Source organism: Schistocerca americana, chromosome 4, assembly GCF_021461395.2.
Source record: "Schistocerca americana isolate TAMUIC-IGC-003095 chromosome 4, iqSchAmer2.1, whole genome shotgun sequence".
Lineage (NCBI taxonomy): Eukaryota > Metazoa > Arthropoda > Insecta > Orthoptera > Acrididae > Schistocerca > Schistocerca americana.
This window is the reverse complement of record NC_060122.1, coordinates 545946528-545966172: the sequence shown is the minus strand read 5'-3', so window position 1 is coordinate 545966172 and position 19645 is coordinate 545946528. Positions and strand designations below refer to the sequence as shown.

The 19645-nt window shown below is 41.7% G+C and overlaps 1 protein-coding gene and 1 non-coding gene across 5 annotated transcripts in view; both read right to left on the bottom strand.

Moving 5' to 3' along the window:
- LOC124612295 (potassium voltage-gated channel protein Shaker) overlaps positions 1-19645 on the bottom strand; it is a 1192356-nt gene that overhangs the window by 162939 nt on the left and 1009772 nt on the right. For 3 of the 4 annotated variants that reach the window (XM_047140405.1, XM_047140403.1, XM_047140404.1), the window contains exon 7: positions 3236-3400. In XM_047140405.1, the coding sequence (XP_046996361.1) occupies positions 3243-3400 (158 nt within the window). In that variant the 3' untranslated portion in view covers positions 3236-3242. Of the gene's footprint in view, positions 1-3235; positions 3401-19645 lie in introns of those variants that run through there. The other variant, XM_047140406.1, reaches the window with a different exon arrangement.
- Trnat-ugu lies at positions 13680-13753 on the bottom strand. The gene has a single exon. It is a non-coding gene; the product is annotated as a tRNA-Thr (tRNA).

Genomic DNA, 19645 nt, shown 5'->3' with positions numbered 1-19645 from the left:
TATTCATCTAGGGGATGTGGAAAACCGCCTAAAAACCACATCCAGGCTGGCCAGCACACCGACCGTCGTCGTTAAACCGCCGGGCGGATTTGATCCGGGGCCGGCGCGCCTACCCGGGTCCACGAAGCAGACTGAATTAATGACATTAAATATCTTAAACCGCAAGACAGTCCCAACAACATTTAACCTCAGCATTTGAATGTATTTATTTCAAAATTAAAGACCTGCTGGTTTCGGAGCGCACGCTCGAGCTTCACGAAAACCTCAGTACCCAACATTTCATTCTTACCGTTTCTTACCAGCTGTACTTCGTATGTTGTTACAAACTTACTTACTGTATTCTCTATCAGTAGAATTTTCTCACATAGTTTCACCTACCTAAACTAAACTTATTTTCAGTGTCAACCGGAAAATAATGTGCACAGTATTTTCTTTCGTTACGTCACGGCGGTGTACGCGGACCATCTCACGAAGGACGCACCGCACAGGCACTTGATGATCCCAGATTTCAATGCATCCGCTCACACTCATGAACATAAAGTGAGATCATTTAACAAATTAGAAGAGTAGAGAGAACAGGGAGAAAACACGACTGTACAGACGTCGTCAATTCTGTAACCTGCAATCCGTGGCATCTGCCCTTCCCAAGAATATCGAATTACGGATTCTGCGTGCGGCATATGGTACCCAAAGCCAGGTATAGATTCAGGAATTTTTTCGGAGGGGGTTGGGAGAGGAGGAGGGGGGGGGGAGGGACAAAGTCTATCGCTACTTTTCACTCAAACCTCAAGGAAAAGAAATAATTTGTCATCACCATTACGTTTGATTTGTCTGAGATGCATAGAAATCTAATAATAATAACAATAAAAAGTTTTTAATACAATGTTAACAGCTTACATCAGCGGTTAGTTCAGTGATTGTTCTTTTTATGGGGAAGTCATTACAATTTGATTACCCCCTCCCCCCCTCTCCTTGAATCTGCACGTGCCTAACGCCCGAAGTAACCACGCACGAGTACTTGCCCCATCGCTTTCAATGGATGAAATCATACATTATTTTCGCGAGATTGGTAGACGAAGCGGGTGGGAACGCCAACTTCTCACTAGTATCACCACTATCGCCGAATTTTAGAAAACACAAAAATTTACAAAACTATCATGATGTTTCTATCACTCCGCGTACATGGTGCTCCCAAAACCGGATTTCGTAAACCGATTTCCGCATACGCGTCTGAGTGGTCATATAAACACTTCAAAATCGATTCTGGAAATCCGCTTCTAGTTGCCGGTTTTCTAATTCCTCAGATGTAAATACATCTGGTTTTGGAATGTGCTTGGGCTGTCGGATTTTGTCCTTGTTTTAAAAATTTTGGGCGACTGTGAATGGACTGGCTTTTCATACGGTGAAGGATACGTGTAAATACTATGCTAAAGCTGTTTACACTTCGCCTAGTTGAAGAGAAATAGTGATTGTGCTGACTAAATCAGAAACTGTAACAGCTGTTTTCCACGCAACTTATTTAATTGACCTAGCAAATCCGCTTCAGACATTAACATGTAAACACGACAGCGTAAAACTGTTTTCGAAATTCTGTTTTAGTGTTTCGGAAGATGTGCCACATGTAAACTTAGTGTATGAGATTATATCCTGAACATAAAACTGAGAGTTTTTGTAAAGTTTTTAGGGACACGGGATTTCGATCCGTCAGATGTCGTTCGTTCTCTTAATTTGTTAATGCTACGCGGTATGGATCTATTCATCTTGCCATTTTGGTACGTCGATTTCAGTTATATAATGCTGATTACTTTTTGAAGTAATAGTTATGTAAATAACCCTTGTACATTTGTTTCTGTCACGTCCGTATCATATATTAATAGTTTTATATTTTTATTATTTTGATCCAACATCAATTTGTGTCTCAAAAAGTTAGTGAATTTTTATTAATGTATCCCACATCTGAATACATACTGTTAACCCACAAAAACATTTTCCGAATAAGTTATTTGAGAATTTCAATTTTTGTAAACACTTGGTGTAAAATCATTGGCCTATATAATTACCTCTGACGAGCGTGCTATTCTTCGCGGAAAGTTGTGTTGAGTTTTAGTGTCAGTTCACTTGGGTAGTTGAAAACAGAAGTTTGCCTAAGTGAGTCATTATCTTTCGTTCTATGGCCAAAAGTAGCAAACTCTAACTAGAAGAGAATAAATTTACGAGTCTGAGAAAGGAAGAATTTAATTCATAAAATGTCTATAATCACCATTCCACAGTCATACAGAAACTAAGATGAATCCTAGGCTATAATGGTGCACCTACAGTGAACATTCTTGGAAATCAGCGATACAAAAGATAAGTAAAAATATGTTGTGCTTCCTGTACTCACATCTCTCTTAAAACATTGTAACATAGTCGTTTTGTTGTTACATGCAAGTAGAACCGTGAGCAGTAGAGAAATGATTACAATTTCTCCGAAAAACGCTTGTAGTATGTGCTCGGTATGCCTCGACACGAATTTTTAAATCATCGGATGTACTACCTATATAATAACGCAGTGGCTGCATAGTATTTATACCAAACGGCAACAAATAACTAAAAGAATGTGGACCGTGGGATTCTTAAGAGGGGCGGGGTCCCTTTGGGAGACACACATGAAAAGAAAACGTCAAATGAATGCACTGTTTCTTTAGTTCATTGACTCATACGAGAAACTGCTTGGCTTTCTTATCGTTTCCTAATTTTTTTGTATCCTTGTAGAGTCTTTCTGGTATACTACGGCTCAGATTCCTGTTTGTCTGACTTGAAGATGTACATATCGTGTTACGTTTAGTGTTTTATATTAAGGCAAGATTTCTTAGGTGAATAAATAAATAAATAAATAAATAAATAAATTCTGAGAAGCATATGTTCTGTCACATTCCAAAAGGCTCTTTTTCGAAGGATTTATGATTCCATAATGAGTTTTTCCTGCTTGATCATTTAAGAATATTCAGTTGTGGTAGTGTATTAGCTACGTGCTGCATTGCATCTCAAAATACACTGTACTGGATAAATAATTGCCGGTCAAGAACGGCTGGAGACATAACGACAAATGTAACTCTGTGAACTAGTTTCACTGCAAGAAATTGAGGGAGAGACACTGTCTAAATTCTACAAAAACCAATGGGAACTGACCGAGAGGTGGAGCGTAATTTACAACGTTAGTTTAGTGAAGGTCGTTGAGTGTTTAATACGTTACCCAGTAGTCAGACATCAGTCTCAATGCTCATCGCGTTGATGTTGTTGTTGTGTCGCGGGTTGCAGTTCTGCTTCTTGGTGATGTCCCTCGTTAGCAGAATGCCCTCCTCAAGCTCCATGATGTCTGACGACGACTCCGACAAAGAGCTCTTCTTCATGTGTTGACCTGAAAGCAGAGAGCAAAACATGCCAATTCCGGTGTCTTTGGAACAGAGAGGAACGGCATGCGTACATCTTTGGCGCGCCATAGCCACTTGTACAAATACCATGACGGCCAATTGTTGAATGCAAGCTAAGATCTACAGTGTCCGTTCATAAGTGATATTTATGTGGCTGACCTCTATTTTAGTGTTGCCCCGAAATGCTTTATAAGGCCGTTCGAGATATGAAGATAGGGAAGTCGCCTGAAAATGATGGCGATTCAGTAGAAATGATCAAAAATTGAGGAAAAATAATACGAAAGAAACTAGCAAAATTGTGAATGTGTGCGGAGGGAGACGAATCACCTAAACTGGCAAAATGCTGTAAGTATTCTGCTTCAGATGAAAGGAGACAGGCAAGATTTAAAGAAAGTGTTCAATAAGTAATGCAACACTTTTTTTCCCTCGGCCAATTTCGTTGAAAAGATGCGGAATTTTTTGAGGGACATCGTGGCATATTCCCGCTTCAGCCTTTATAGTTTGATAAAGTTTCGATAGGTTGCAACGCTTTATGTAGCCTTAAAAATGGCATCGTAGCAAGCAGAGAACTGTCACTGAGTTTCTTTTGTCGGAAAACCAGAGTATAGCAGATGTTCGTAGGTGCTTACAAGATGTCTACGGAGTCCTGGGAGTGAACAAAAGCACGGTGAGTCGTTTGGCGAGGCGTCTACCATCATTCCAACAAGGTCGCTCAAACCTGTCCGATCTGCCGCGTAACGGTCGGCGGGCCACACAGCTGCGACTCGTGCAATGTTGGAACGTGCGGACACTCTCATTCGAGGCGATCGACGGATCACAATTAAATATCTCGCTGCTCAACTGGATGTCTCTGTCGGTTGTGCTTGTCCACCAGTTGGGGTACTCAAAAGTGGGTACCCGATGGGTTCCTCGCTAACTAACGAAAGACCATAAAGAACAACGAAGAACCTCTGTTGTGCCCAAGAAGCAGTACGTGGATGATGGGGAGGTAGAAGCATCAAGACTTCGGCTCCGACGTCGACCAGTAGAAAGGTACCATGTCGGTACGCAGGCCCTCGTAGTAATACGGCGTAACGCCGTCGTACTGAACGGACATTATGCTGAAAAATAGCGTTTTGTAGCCAGAAGGGTGGAGGAATAATATGGAGTACTGATATCCTGAATAAAACCAACCGGCTTTCAGAAAAAATATGTTGCATTACTTGTTGAACATTCCTCGTGTAAGGTATTCAGTAAGATTATTACCAAACATTAAGGAAAAACGGATATTATAAAGCAAAGGAATAAGCTACAGTTAGAATTGAAAGTAATACAATGTACAATGTGCAAGTCGTGAAAAAATTTAATAAAAGTAACAGTGAGAATAAAATTTACGGATTTTCACGAAGTTTTCGTCTTAGTTTTAATAAAAGCTTTAACAGCAGTTCATTAGAGACAGTATGTTCATTCAACCTATGTTACTATAGTGAATAATACGTAACGTAGAGGTTGAGAAAAGTAAATCTGGTCCGGAAAATATTTATAAGACTGAAATGGAACTGATCCTTGTTAATGAAGACGGGAACTGTTATCGCAGAAAATTCTGGAAAACATGATTCCGATGCAACAATCGGTTTTCGTGATATGCCTGCACATGAGCATGCTATGCGTGCTGTGTCTGGACTTGTTCGCTGTGTAATTATGTTTATGTGAGTGGGAGTAATAGATGTGTTAAGTGACGTCGAAGTTTATCGCGGCGGCATCCTTGTATAAAATCTTCTCGCTGTTCAGACCGTGTAAAGTCGTAGTTAAAACTCGAACTGTCGAAGCTTTCCCACTCCTCAATCATCACCCAATGCGGGAGGGGGAATATGTTCACATTGCCGATTTCCTGCATTTACGGATGCGAATCCAGCCTTGCAGGTGACGTCACACCACCAACAGAACTTAGAATTACAAGTGATTTGTTGACAAACTTGTCTGCCACACACACTAACCAGTTACTTTCATCCATATTGGTTTGTCTGGACAATACGTTGTTCCTAATTAGGTGGTACTGCCTGATATTGACTACTTCGCCATATTGCCACTTCAGTTTGATGACTTTTAAGATGGGATCTTTGTCTTGTTCGTTGCGAATATCTGCAAGTGTGGTACCCACATATCTTTCGAACGTTCGATTTCCCCCCCCCCCCCCCCCCGTCTTCCTTCATACATAAAATATCAAAATTTGTCTCCTTAAGTTCTTTGTCCTTCTCAAGTGTTAACCCAGTGGGTACTCGTGATGTAATGTGGGCCACGACAATGACTTTCCCTGGAACGTATACAATGTAGAACTTGAATTACTGAAGACAAAGCGCTCAGAGAGAAAATCTAATCTTCCTCTTTTTCTTTCCTTTATCAACCCATGGTAATTAGGGAAAGGGTTTATGACTGAAGTACCATTCGGTAGGAACAGAATCCATATGAGTCACAAGGTTCAAATGGTTCAAATGGCTCTGAGCACTATGGGACTTAACATCTGTGGTCATCAGTCCCCTAGAACTTAGAACTACTTAAACCTAACTAACCTAAGGACATCACACACATCCATGCCCGAGGCAGGATTCGAACCTGCGACCGTAGCAGTCGCGCTGTTCCGGACTGTGCGCCTAGAACCGCTACACCACCGCGGCCAGCTGAGTCACAAGGTTTTGACAGTTATTTCCAGTGGTGCAGAACTGTTGAAACAGGTACGGTTAACATTCTCTTGACGTCGTCACCGTCCAGTCCAAGTCGTCGAAGAAAAAGGCGGTTTTGTACAAACAGTTCTGAGCGTTACTGAATTTTATGTATTGTGCGTGTGTGAAAGGACTCCTACCTAACAATTGCTTTGTAAAACGTAATAAAGTAACTGGAAGCAGGTAAAAATTGCTTCGCCTGTACCAACATATGCCTTCTCATCTTCACTTCCACTTCGCATCTGGTCCCATGCAAGCGTTAGCAGACCACAGTTCTCTGACATAGTACTTCCTACCAGCTATAGTCCCTTCTCTATCTCTCCATAAATCAGGAATCTATTACGCACATCCTCACCTCTCGCCTGTAAAATACCCATAGCCGACTCTCCTTTTAGAACCTTTTACTGATGACCCCCCCCCCCCCCCCTTGAACCATGGACCTTGCCGTTGGTGGGGAGCCTTGCGTGCCTCAGCGATACAAATAGCCGTACCGTAGTGCAACCACACGGAGGGGTATCTGTTGAGAGGCCAAACAAACGTGTCGTTCCTGACGAGGGGCAACAGCCTTTCCAGTAGTTGGCAACAGTCTGGATGATTGACTGATCTGGCCTTGTAACATTAACCAAAACGGGCTTGCTGTGCTGGTACTGCGAAAGGCTGAAAGCTAGGGGAAACTACAGCCGTAATTTTTCCCAAGGGCATGCAGATTTACTGTATGATTAAATGATGATAGTGTCCTTTTGGGTAAAATATTCCGGAGATAAAATAGTCCCCCATACGGATCTCCGGGCGGGGACTACTCAGGAGGACGTATCAGGAGAACAAAACTGGCGTTCTACGGATCGGAGCGTAGAATGTCAGGTCCCTTAATCGGGCAGGTAGGATAGAAAATTTAAAAAGGGAAATGGATGGGTTAAAGTTACATATAGTGGGAATTAGTGAAGTTCGGTGGCAGGAGGAACAAGACTTTTGGTCAGGTGAATACAGGGTCATAAATACAAAATCAAATAGGGATAATGCAGGAGTAGGTTTAATAATGAATAAAAAAATAGGAGCGCGGATAAGCTACTACGAACAGCATGTTGTTGTTGTTGTTGTTGTTGTGATCTTCAGTCCAGAGACTGGTTTCATGCAGCTCTCCATCCTACTCTATCCCGTACAAGCTTCTTCATCTCCCAGTACCTACTGCAATACCTACTGCAACCTACAGGCTTCTGAATCTGTGTAGTGTATTCATCACTTGGTCTCCCTCTACGATTTTTACCCTCCACGCTGCCCTCCAATACTAAATTGGTGATCCTTTGATGCCTCAGAACATGTCCTACCAACCGATCCCTTCTTCTAGTCAAGTTGTGCCACAAATTTCTCTTCTCCCCAATTCTATTCAATACCTCCTCATATACCCATCTAATCTTCAGCATTCTTCTGTACCACCATATTTCGAAAGATTAACAAATTTCTCTTCTTCAGAACCTCTTTTCTTGCCATTGCCAGTCTACATTTTATATCTTCCCTAATTCGACCATCATCAGTTATTTTTCTCCCCAAATAGCAAAGCTCATCTACTACTTTAAGTGCCTCATTTCGTAATCTAATTCCCTCAGCATCACCTGATTTAATTAGACTACATTCCATTATCTTTGTTTTGCTTTTGTTGATATTCATCTTACAGCCTCCTTCCAAGACACTGTCCATGCCGTTCAACTGCTCTTCCAGGTCCTGTAATGTATCTGACAGAATTACAATGTCATCGGAAAACCTCAAAGTTTTCATTTCTTCTCCATGGATTTTAACTCCTACTCCAAATTTTTCTTTTGTTTCATTTACTGCTTGCTCAGTGTATAAATTGAATAACATCGGGGACAAGGTACAACACTGTGTCACTCCTTTCCCAACCACCACTTCCCTTTCATGCCTCTCGGCTCTAATAACTGCCATCTGGTTTCTGTCCAAATTGTAAATAGCCTTTTGCTCCCTGTATTTGGCCCCTGCAACCGTCAGAATTTGAAAGAGAGTATTCCAGTCAACATTGTCAAATGCTTTCTCTAAGTTTACAAACGCTACAAACTTGGGTTTGCCTTTTCTTAATCTATCTTCTAAGATAAGTCGTAGGGACAGTATTACCTCATGCGTTCCTACATTTCTACGGAATCCAAGCTGACCTTCCCCGAGGTCGGCTTCTACCAGTTTTTCCGTTCATCTGTAAAGAATTCGTGCTGGTATTTTGCAGCCGTGACTTATTAAACTGGTAGTTCTGTGATTTTCACTTCTGTCAACACCTGCTTTCTTTGGGATTGGAATTATTATATTCTTCTTGAAATCTGAGGGTATTTCGCATATCTCATACATTTTGCTCACCAGACAGTAGAGTTTTGTCAGGCTGGGTCTCCCAAGGCTATCAGTAGTTCTAATGGAATGTTGTCTACGGCCGGGGCCTTATTTCGACTTAGGTCTTCCAGTGCTCTGTCAAATTCTTCACGCAGTATCATATCTCCCATTTCATCTTCACCTACGTTCTCTTCCATTTCCATAATATTCCCCTCAAGTGAATCGCTCTTGTACAGACCCTCTATTTGCTCCTTCCAACTTTCTGATTTATCTTCTTCGCTTAGAACTGGTTTCGCATCTGAGCTCTTGATATTCATACATCCTTACATTTGTCCTCTAGCCACCCTGCTTAGCCATTTTGCACTTCCTGTCGATCTCATTTTTGAGACGTTTGTATTCCTTTTCATATGCTTCATCTACTGCATTTTTATATTTTCTCCTTTCAACAGTTAAATTCAGTATCTCTTCTGTTACCAAGGATTTCTACGAGACCTCGTCTTTTTACCTACTTGAACCTCTGCTGCCTTCACTATTTCATCTCTCAAATCTACCCATTCTTCTTCTACTGTATTTCCTTCCACCGTTCTTGTCAATTGTTCACTAATACTCTCTCTGGAACCCTGTACAGCATCTGGTTCTTTCAGTTTATCCAGGTCACATCTCCTTAAATTCCCACTTTTTTGCAGTTTCTTCATTTTAAATCTACAGTTCATAACCAGTAGATTGTGGTCAGAATTCTCATCTGCCTCTGGAAATGTCTTACAATTTCAATCCTGGTTCCTAAATCTCTGGCCGGCCGGGGTGGCCGAGCGGTTCCAGGCGCTACAGTCTGGAATCGCGCGACCGCTACGGTCGCAGGTTCGAATCCTGCCTCGGGCATGGATGTGTGTGATGTCCTTACGTTAGTTAGGTTTTACGTAGTTCTAAGTTCTATGGGACTGATGACCTTAGAAGTTAAGTCCCATAGTGCTCAGAGCCAGCCTAAATCTCTTATTTATCATTACATAGTCTGTCTGAAACCTTCCAGTGTCTCCAGGCCTTTTCCGCGTATACAACCTCCTTTCATGATTCTTGAACCAAGTGTTAGCTATGATTAAGTTGTGCAGTGTGCACAATTCTACCAGGCGGCTTCCTCTTTCATTCCTTACCCCCACTCCATATTCACCTACTACTTTTCCTTCTCTTTCTTTTCTTACTATCGAATTCCAGTCCCCCACGACTATTAAATTTTCGTCTCCCTTCACCAACTGAATAATTTCTTTTACCTCATCATACATTTCTTCAATCTCTTCTTCGTCTGCAGAGCTAGTTGGCATATAACTTGTACTACTGTGGCAGGTGTGAGCTTCCTGTCTATCTTTGCTGCAATAATGCGTTCGCTATGCTGTTCGTTTTGTTAAGATCGAGTATAGATTTAATTATCAGGAAGTCTATTCTGGAAGTATTTGTGTGGAGTGTAGCCATGAATGGATGTGAAACGTGGACGATAAATAGTAACAGTAATTGAATAGAAGGTTTCGAAATGTGGTGCTACAGCAGACTGCTGAAGATTAGATGGGTAGATCACGTAAGTAATGAGGAGGAACAATAGATTTGGGGAGAAGTGGAATTTGTGGCACAACTTGACTTGAAGAAGGGATCGGTTGGTAGGACATGTTCTGAGGCATCAAGGGATCACCAATTTAGTATTGGAGGGCTGCGTGGAGGGAAAAATCGTAGAGAGAGACTAAGAGATGAATACACTACACTTGGAAATGAAGAAACTTGCACAGGATAGAGTAGCATGGAGAGCTACATCAAACCAGTCTCTGTACTGAAGACCACAACAACAATATACTGATCCACATCAAGCCCCATACTACTCAGTTTCTTATCATCAACTTTTGCAACGAGAACTAATAACACATTAGTATTAGATAGCAACGCCTCATCGTATTTTAAGCTCGTTTAATAAAGTAAACGTTCTACAGACATACAGGGTGTCCCATTTATCTTGAGCACCTCAAATAGATTTGTGTCCAGAAACAAAATAAAAAAAAGTGTACCAAGCAAATGTCGTTTAGCGACCAGTGGAACATCAAACAGCATGATTGCCTTTGTTGTTACTTTGCTCGTTACCATGTGGGCGAGCGGTTCTATGCGCTTCAGTCTGGAACCGCGCGACCGCGTTCGCAGGCTCGAATCCTGCCTCGGGCAAGGATGTGTCTGATGTCCTTAGGTTAGTTAGGTTTTAGTAGTTCTAAGTTCAAGGGGACTGGTGACCTCAGAAGTTAAGTCCCATAGTGCTCAGAGCCATTTGAACCATTTTGCTCGTTACATTACGTTACATTAATACTTGTTTCATAGATCATGAATACGACATTTCGTAATGATTTGTAACGTGTCAGTTACGGAGATATGATAAACAGTATGTATTTTATTAGTAGTATCTCAAGTTTTTAACTGGTAATCAACTTACTCTCGTATCAGAGAGTACCATTCACGCAAGGATGACGTTATTAAAAACGTAAGAGTGCAGGTATACGGGATAACGTAGATCGTTCACTTGCTGGAGCTGACAGTAAAGAAATGGAATCATGAAGAAAAAGAACACCAGTTTGTCTGAGTACAACATACAGCGTAAACCAACGAAGAGAAGGTAGAAATGCTACATGCCGTTTAAAAGTACCACACTACGTGACCAGTATTGTAAATACACTAAGCCTCCTAAGTGAGTAGGATTTCTAACCTCTCTCTTCCTTGGTGTACGTCGTGCTCACACGTAACGTCAACTGAAGACGATTAACAGAAGGACTGGCGTTAATTTCTCTTGTTGTTCCATTTTTTCACTGTCAACTCTAGCAAATGGACGAGATAACCTCACCGTAGATACCTGCACAGATTACTAGTGAAGGACAGTCAAAAATCAGTTTTCTGTTACGTTCTTAATAGCGCCATGTTTAAGTAAATAGTACACTGTAATACGTATCTGAACAGGTCTTTGGGAGAGGATGTGGATTACAGAAAAAAATGAGGTTGCTGTATAAAAAAGACGTACTGCTGTTCAAAATTTTGTAATGAAGCTATAAGTGGGATAATCATACTGTTTAATATTCAAAGTGGTAGCTAAAAGAAATGGTTCAAATGGTTCTGAGTACTATGGGACTCAACATCTGAGGTTATCAGTCCCCTAGAACTTAGAACTACTTAAACCTAACTAACCTAAGGACATATCACACATCCATGCCCGAGGCAGGATTCGAACCTGCGACCGGAGGAGTCGCGCAGTTCCAGACTGAAGCGTCTAGAACCGCTCGGCCACACCGGCTTCAACAAAATGCACTGCTCTTCTTTAGTTCTTCTCTGTTTCCTGTATCTGTCATATCTAGTACAGATCTCAGAGTAACGAACAATACTCAAGTATTGGGCAAACGAAGGTTTTGTGAGCTACCTCTCATGTTAGGGAATAAAGTGATCAATAAAGAAAAAAAAACCTGGATAGCAGGGAGTCGACCTAGGAAAAATCTGCAGAAAGGTAGCTTCACGGGGGAATGCGCCCCAGTGCTTCATCGGCTGCCTACAACGAATGAAGAACGCGGCGCGATGAATCGCCTTGTATCTTCCGCAGGATTTCCCACTGGGTGAGCATCACCAGCTCACAGAAGCGTCTCGCCTGCAGGGAGGGGTAAGCAGATGGCGCAAGTCTTTTATCAGCAGCCCAACGCGTCACTGAGCAGCAAAATCAGGTCGCTATGTACAAAACATCAGCGCCAGCAACACACCCAACGCCAACACCTAAGCAGCTGCCTCTCTCCTAAAAATGGTGAACAGCTTCCTTGCGAAGCAAACAACTGGAAGGCACTGGGAAGAGGCAACGTATTAAAAACGTGTCTGCTGTCTAAAGGAAGAGCCGACAGACTTAACCTTCGTCAGAAATGTAGGAAGGCACAATCGTTTTGGAAAAAAAAAGGATTCGCCGCGCGCCACAAGCGGTTTTACGAAGTGTTGCTGCGGACGTCGGCAGCGTGCGAGTAATTCGTAGAATCGAAATAGTCTCAAATGGTATCTACACATCTTTTCTTTAGCAACAACAGTCAACACTACAGGAAGCACATCAAGTGGTTAACTTGCTCTTTGTTTCTTCGTAAGAACAAAGCTGACGGTACTGGATTTCTTTTTCTATAGAGTAAAGCAGCGTACTCTTCTCTTGAGAAGTGAACTCGCAGAAGAGCAGAGTGTTTCGTGCGTACTCGTTATGTACTCCCATGACCACTGCGGCTGTTGGAGACCAGATGCACTGGGAGTGGGGTAGAGGGTATACCAATTCGAAACGATCGTTACGGAATTTTCATTTCCAGCATTCGCCTTACAATCAAAGAATACATCTCGAAAACGTTCTTTGGAATCTAGAGATTATAGCGATTTTTAATTCATTTATAGGGCACTATATCTCATATAAATGTCTAGTGGATTTCCAAGCATCTGTTTATGTGCCGAAGTCGAAAACTTGTTCGTCAGATGCAGTGTAGTTGTTCCAGATGGTGCAACAGTGTGTTTTTTTTTTTTTTAAACACGTTTTCCATTCCTTAGGTAGAGCAGATTGTTCCAATAATGACCCATTATAGACCCAGTTCAGTGACATAGCGGGCGAGCTGGTTATGTGGCAGAGGGAGTCCCAATTGGGAATATCTGGGAGAGTATTTCCGACTTTGACTTACAACCAAGAGAAACTTCCTGAGAACCTTGGCTCGGACCAGCAGAAGCATCTACTTCCACGACGGCATGCTGAAAAGTAGTGCCTCGGAATCTTTTTTCTGTTACCAACATAGGCTGAGGTATTAAGTGCCATACATATTATTCAGTAGACTTTTCTGCTTCGCTGACGAAAATTGCGGTCCTCTGTTGCTAGAGGGGTCCGAATTCTAGCGTCTAACATTTCGGCGTGTTACGTAACTATGTCGGTGCGTGAGAAACTGCGTGCTGTAATCGAGTTTCGAATTCCAAATGTTCGTTCACACGTGGAGCAACCTATCCTGCGGCATGACAATGCCAGACCACGCATGAGAGCTGTGTTGTCCCAATATTCGACGCTTTGGGTTCACCGTCATCGACCATCCTCCATACGCATATGAGGACATGTCCGAAAGAACAGATACCATCGGTGACCATGCAGCTCTCTAGAATAAAATGATAATTAAATCAAGACCCCTAAGCTGTCGACAGGCGTTGATATACATCAATGTTGACAGTTGAAAATGTGTGCCCCGACCGGGACTCGAACCCGTGATCTCCTGCTTACATGGCAGACGCTCTATCCATCTGAGCCACCGAGGCCTACAGAGGATGGTGCGACTGCAGCGAATTGTCCCTTGCGCACTTCCCGTGAGACCCACATTCCCAACTTAATGTCCACACACTACATTCGTAGTGCCCCTGCCCACTACTTCATTACTCGCGGCAGACAATCCTACTGAGCCCCGTAAGACTTCGTTCGGACAATGCGTGTGCATCCGCACAGAAGAAGAAGGTCAATGGCCGGTTAGCCTTAACTATATGAAGATGGTATCTGTTCTTTCGGATATGTGTGGACATTAAGTTGGGAATGTGGGTCTCACGGGGAGCGTGCAAGGGATAAATCCCTGCAGTCGCACTATCCTCTGTGCCCTCGGTGGCTCAGATGTACGCCGGCACGGTAGCTGAGCGTGTTCGGTCAGAGAGCTGGTTGGCCTCTGTAATAAAAAAAACTGAGTGGAAGGCTCAACAAAACGAACTTTAGCGGATGTCATGTGACGTCAGCAACGACCAAAGATAACGATTAAAAAAAAGGGATGGATAGAGCGTCTGCCATGTAAGCAGGGATTCCGGGTTCGAGTCCCGGTATGGGCACACATTTTCAACTTTCCCCGTTGATGTATATCAACGCCTGTCGACAGCTTAGGGTCTTGATTTAATTATCAATCCTCCATACACTCCCGACTTGGCCCCATCCGATCTTCATCTGTTTCCAAAACTTGAACAGCTACGAGGACTTCACGTTATTAGTGATGAAGCGGTGTAAGCAGAGGTGAGGTTGTGGCTCCATCAACAAAGCCAAACATTCTACAACGACGGATTCAACAAACTAGTCTCTTGTTGGGAGAAATGTATTTGTTGTCAGGGTGACTAAGTTGAGAAATAAATATGCAAACATGACCAGTAAAGATGTAGATTGTTAATAAAGTTCGTTTTATTTCAAAAGCTTTAAGAGTTTTCGCATAAAAATTCGGAGGCTGTACTTTTCAGCACACCCTCTCGCTCCTTGCTGGACAGTTAGTCCCCGATACAAATCCGAAGTGTAATGTGTGTGGAAATATATTTGTTAGTGTGTATACAAAGACGGTCACTTGATCGACATGTGCACTGTACCTATGTGCCTGCAAGGTTGGCCGTCGGGAGTCCATTGTCATTTCTGGGCGACAGCAACAAAGTTCGAAGTCATATGCGTGACTTGTCAACATGGCTGCAACGTGTTTCGCTAACAGGTGATACTTCAAATATGACAGAGCTATGCGTTGTATACAGCTGTCTTTCTTGGAAGATAGGGCTCAACAGCTTCCCACGGCCGTTTAGACAAATGGTGGTTGGCACCAAATTTTCGGACTTAACGCAAACAGTTAAAATATGGTCACACAGAGAACAAAGTTAACGCAACTCACAGATAGGCAGTGGAGGGAAGGACATCCATCCGCAACGTTAAATAAAGTAAATGAGCCAAATATTGAATACAGCGGCCCCTTTACTAGACGGGTTCAAAGTGGTTCAAATGGCTCTGAGCACTATGGGACTTAACAGCTGTGGTCATCAGTCCCCTAGAACTTAGAACTACGTAAACCTAACTAACCTAAACACATCACACACATCCATGCCCGAGGCAGGATTCAAACCTGCAACCGTAGCAGTCGCGCGGTTCCGAGCTGAGTGCCTAGAACCGCTCGGCTACCACGGCCGGCTTACTAGACGGGAGTAACACCAACAAAAACAGAATTTCACTTCACAGCACAACAGCACATCACTCGTTAGGTCCAACAGTTTATCCTTACAGCACACCAAACAAATCTGCAATAGCTTCCTATACAAAAATTTCAAGACATCCATTTAACAGTGTACAATGCAATCTCCGGGTACTGCACACACTGAACAAAGGACACAAAACGTTTCTTTATGAAGAACTGGAAACCTCTACCCACGGAAAGAGATTTTACAAAAAATTACTCAACGACTTTTTCAAAAGCTTTGACAGAGTACTTAAACTGTTTTCATAACTCTTTCACTCATTTTTCAACAAATTCAAACTAAAACATATATAGACGTCATAGAGGTTTAAAAGAAAAACGCCTTTTCCATGCTGCAAATTAAGTTTTTTATTTAACTTGTGCACTCAGCTGCGTTTCGACTTATTTACAAGACATTTTCAGTGATTGTCTTGAAATATTACACGAATTTTTTCGTTTGTGCACATAGGTTATCGTTTTCAGATATAGTATATAGCTGCAAAACAGTTCATTGAAGATTTTGTAATAAAATGGAAAGAAACTTACAGATCAGCTTCTAATTCATTATTTGTGACACAAACAGCTTTCTTTCAGGTGGAAAATTGGTCGAAACATGAATTTCTCCTATTGGTATCCTTCTAATTCATTATTTGTGACACAAACAGCTTTCTTTCAGGTGGAAAATTGGTCGAAACATGCATTTCTCCTATTGGTATCTCTGTTTCCGAAATATAGCACTGTAACTTCCATTTTCTGCGTCTAGCGTGCCATTCGTTTTTGTAAGTTTTTCCAATTGTTGGCTATATGAGTGTTGATGTACGTTACGTGTGTTTTTATTTATTTACTTTCTTTTATTATTGTTATTATTCTTTAATTTTATTTTTCATTTTAATGTTATACTTAGGAGAGGAATGGGTTATGCGATCACATTTTGGGATTTCTGTCTGCAACTGGTGCAAACAATGATTAGTTATTCATATTCATTTGGGTATTTAGTAGTAACTTCTATACAGACTTTTTTATAGACGCGTAAATCTCCTTGTAAGACCTTACAAGAAAATTGTCACATAAGCAAAACAAAGACTGAAAAGAAGACACTATTAAATTGCTGATTCATCGTATAATAGACGGAAATCTCAATAGATGAGCACAAATCTCATTCCTCTCCTAAGTATATAAATGAATAATGAAAAACAAAACAAGAAAAGAAACACACACACACACACACACACACACACACACACACACAGTTTGGCTCACATATACTGAATTGGAACTGATCTAAAGTACCTTTTAATTTTTTTTTATCAAATCTGCAATGAACTGTTGCAATAACCTACAAGTGAAAAAGATGTGCAAACGAAAAAATCGTATAATATTTCAGGTTACCTACTGAAGATGCCTTGTAAATAAGGCGAAACGCGTCTGAGTGCATAAGTTACACAAAAAAACTAAGTGTGCAGCGTTCAAAAGGCATTTTTAGTTTAAACTACCGAAAATTACCTAAAGCCGTTGCGAAAATGGCCACCACAAGATACTTGTTCAAATATATGTCTATGATCTGTTGTAATCTGTTTTATATACAAGGACTTAAATTTAAGAAATGAATATTCTGTTGCAGCCCATTCTTATTTTGTAAAATAAAAAGAAACTTGTTTATGTAATACTCATTTAATATAGCAATTGAGTTGTGATGTACACTAATGAAAAGCCAAGTTCCAGCAACTGAACCTTTCAGTTATCTTTGTTTTGCAGTGTAAGAAATAATATATATGATATGTGTAAAACCTTTGAAGTGACTGTGTAAGCATAATGTACAGTGGAGAGAACATGCAACAAGCCGTAGTATGCAACCGTTATTTGACTATTTCCCTTATAAGTACACTTTACTCTCACAAATTCAAGATTTCTTAAGATTAACAGTGCGTTTTCTAAAGGCACAATTTTACTACCAACAAAAGACGCAACATAGCCTGCCTTTCACTTGGCCTGTTGTTATGGAAAGGTAGGTGCGCTCTTCGATAATTCTCCATCTGAAGATGATGGTGTATGAACCACTGAAACGCTTGGTGGCAAAATAAATGACTGACGCATAAAGTTTTATTTACGAGAGCGTGATAAAAATTAATGGCTTCGAATTTTTTATGTGAAAATTCTTAACGCAGAAAAAAGTTATTAACATTCTACATCCTTATTTTTCATGTATACATATTTATTTCTCAACATAGCCACCCTGGCAGCGAACACATTTCTACCTAAGACAGATTTGTTGATACCGTCACAGTAGAAAATGTTCAAATGTGCGTGAAATCTTATGGGACTTAACTGCTAAGATCATCAGTTCCTAAGCTTACACTCTACTTAACCGAAATTATCCTAAGGACGAACACACACACACCCATGCCCGAGGGAGGACTCGAACCTCCACCGGGGCCAGCCACACAGTCTATGACTGCAACGCCTCAGACCGCTCGGCTAATCTCGCACGGCTCCGTCACAGTAGAATGTTTGACTTTGTTGACGGAGCTGGAACATTACTCCTGTTTGCAGCGCTTCATTACTATCAAAATGAAGTCCTCGAAGGTGTTCTTTATGTTCTGGAAACAGATGAAGATCGGATGGGGCCAAGTCGGGAGCGTATGGAGGAAGGTCGATGACAGTGAACCCAAGGCGTCGAATGTTGGGAAGAGACAGCTCTCATGTGTGGTCTGGCATTGTCATGCTGAAGGAAAGGCTGCTCCATGTGGGCTCTTCGAATTCGTGCTTTCAGTTTTTTGAGGGTTTCTCACGCTCTGACACAGTAGCGTTACACACTGCCACGTTACATGTTGCAGTTCAGAGCAGAGGGTTGCAACTTACGTCAGCAAAGCGGGAAAATCGACCGAGTAATATACATAACATGTAATACATCAAACGATATAGAGAACAGCATTAAAATTCCGAGGTATTACTTTTCAGCACGCCATCTTGTATTTATCAACAGCCGTAGCCCTCTTAATGCCATCCTTTATGGACGAAGTATTAATTTATTCTTCTTAACATATTTAGTGACAATGGAATGTTCATAGCTAGGGTGCTCAGATCATCTCATTCATTGGTGCCGTTTTTTTCTGTCACTTGACGCAAGCTATAGTATGTCCGAGTAAACTGATGTACAGCACTGGTTTCACTCCGAAGAATATCTAAGGTGGTGGTTGTTGTGGTCTTCAGTCCAAAAGCTGGTTTGATGCAGCTCTCCAAGCAACTCTGTCTTGTGCAAGTCTCTTCATCTCCTAGCAACTACTGTGACCTACGTTCTTCGGAACCTGCTTACTGTATTCATATATTGGTCTCCCACAACGATTTTTATCTCATAAACTTCCAACCAATGCTAAATTCTTCAATCTATCCCTTCTTTTAGTCAACTTGTGTCACAGATTTCTTATCTCCCCAGTTCTATTTAGTACTTCATCATTAGTTGCCTGTCCGCCCCCGGTAGCTGAGTGGTCAGCGCCACAGACTGTCAGTCCAAAGGGCCCGGGTTCGATTCCCGGCTGGGTCGGAGATTTTCTCCGCTCAGGGACTGGGTGTTGTGTTGTCCTAATCATCATCATTTCATCCCCATCGACACGCAAGTCGCCGAAGTGGCGTCAGATCGAAAGACTTGCACCAGGCGAGCGGTCTACCCGACGGGAGGCCCTCGTCACACGACATTTCATTAGTTGCCTGATCCAATTAACCTTCAGCATTCTTCTGTCGCACCCATTTCAAAAGTATCAATTCTATTCTTGCCTAAGCTGTTTATTGCCCATGTTTCACTTCCATGTGTGGCTACCCTCTATACAAACACTTGCTGAAAACACTTCCTTACACTTAAATTGATATTCGACATTAATAAATTTCTCTTCTGAATAAACGCTTTTCTTTCCATTGCCATTCCGCATTCTGTATCTTCTCTACTTCGGCCGTCATCAGTTATTTTACTAGCCAAATAGCAAAAGCTATCTACTACTTTAAGTGACTCGTTTCCTAATCCAGTTTTCTCTGCATCGCCTGATTTAATTCGACAACATTCCACGATCCTCGTTTTGTTTTTGTTGACGTTCACGTTATACCCTCCTTTCACGATATTGTTCATTCCGTTGACCTGTTGTTTGAAGTCCTTTGCAGTCTCTGAATTACAGTATCATTGGTAAACCACAAAGTTTTTATTTTT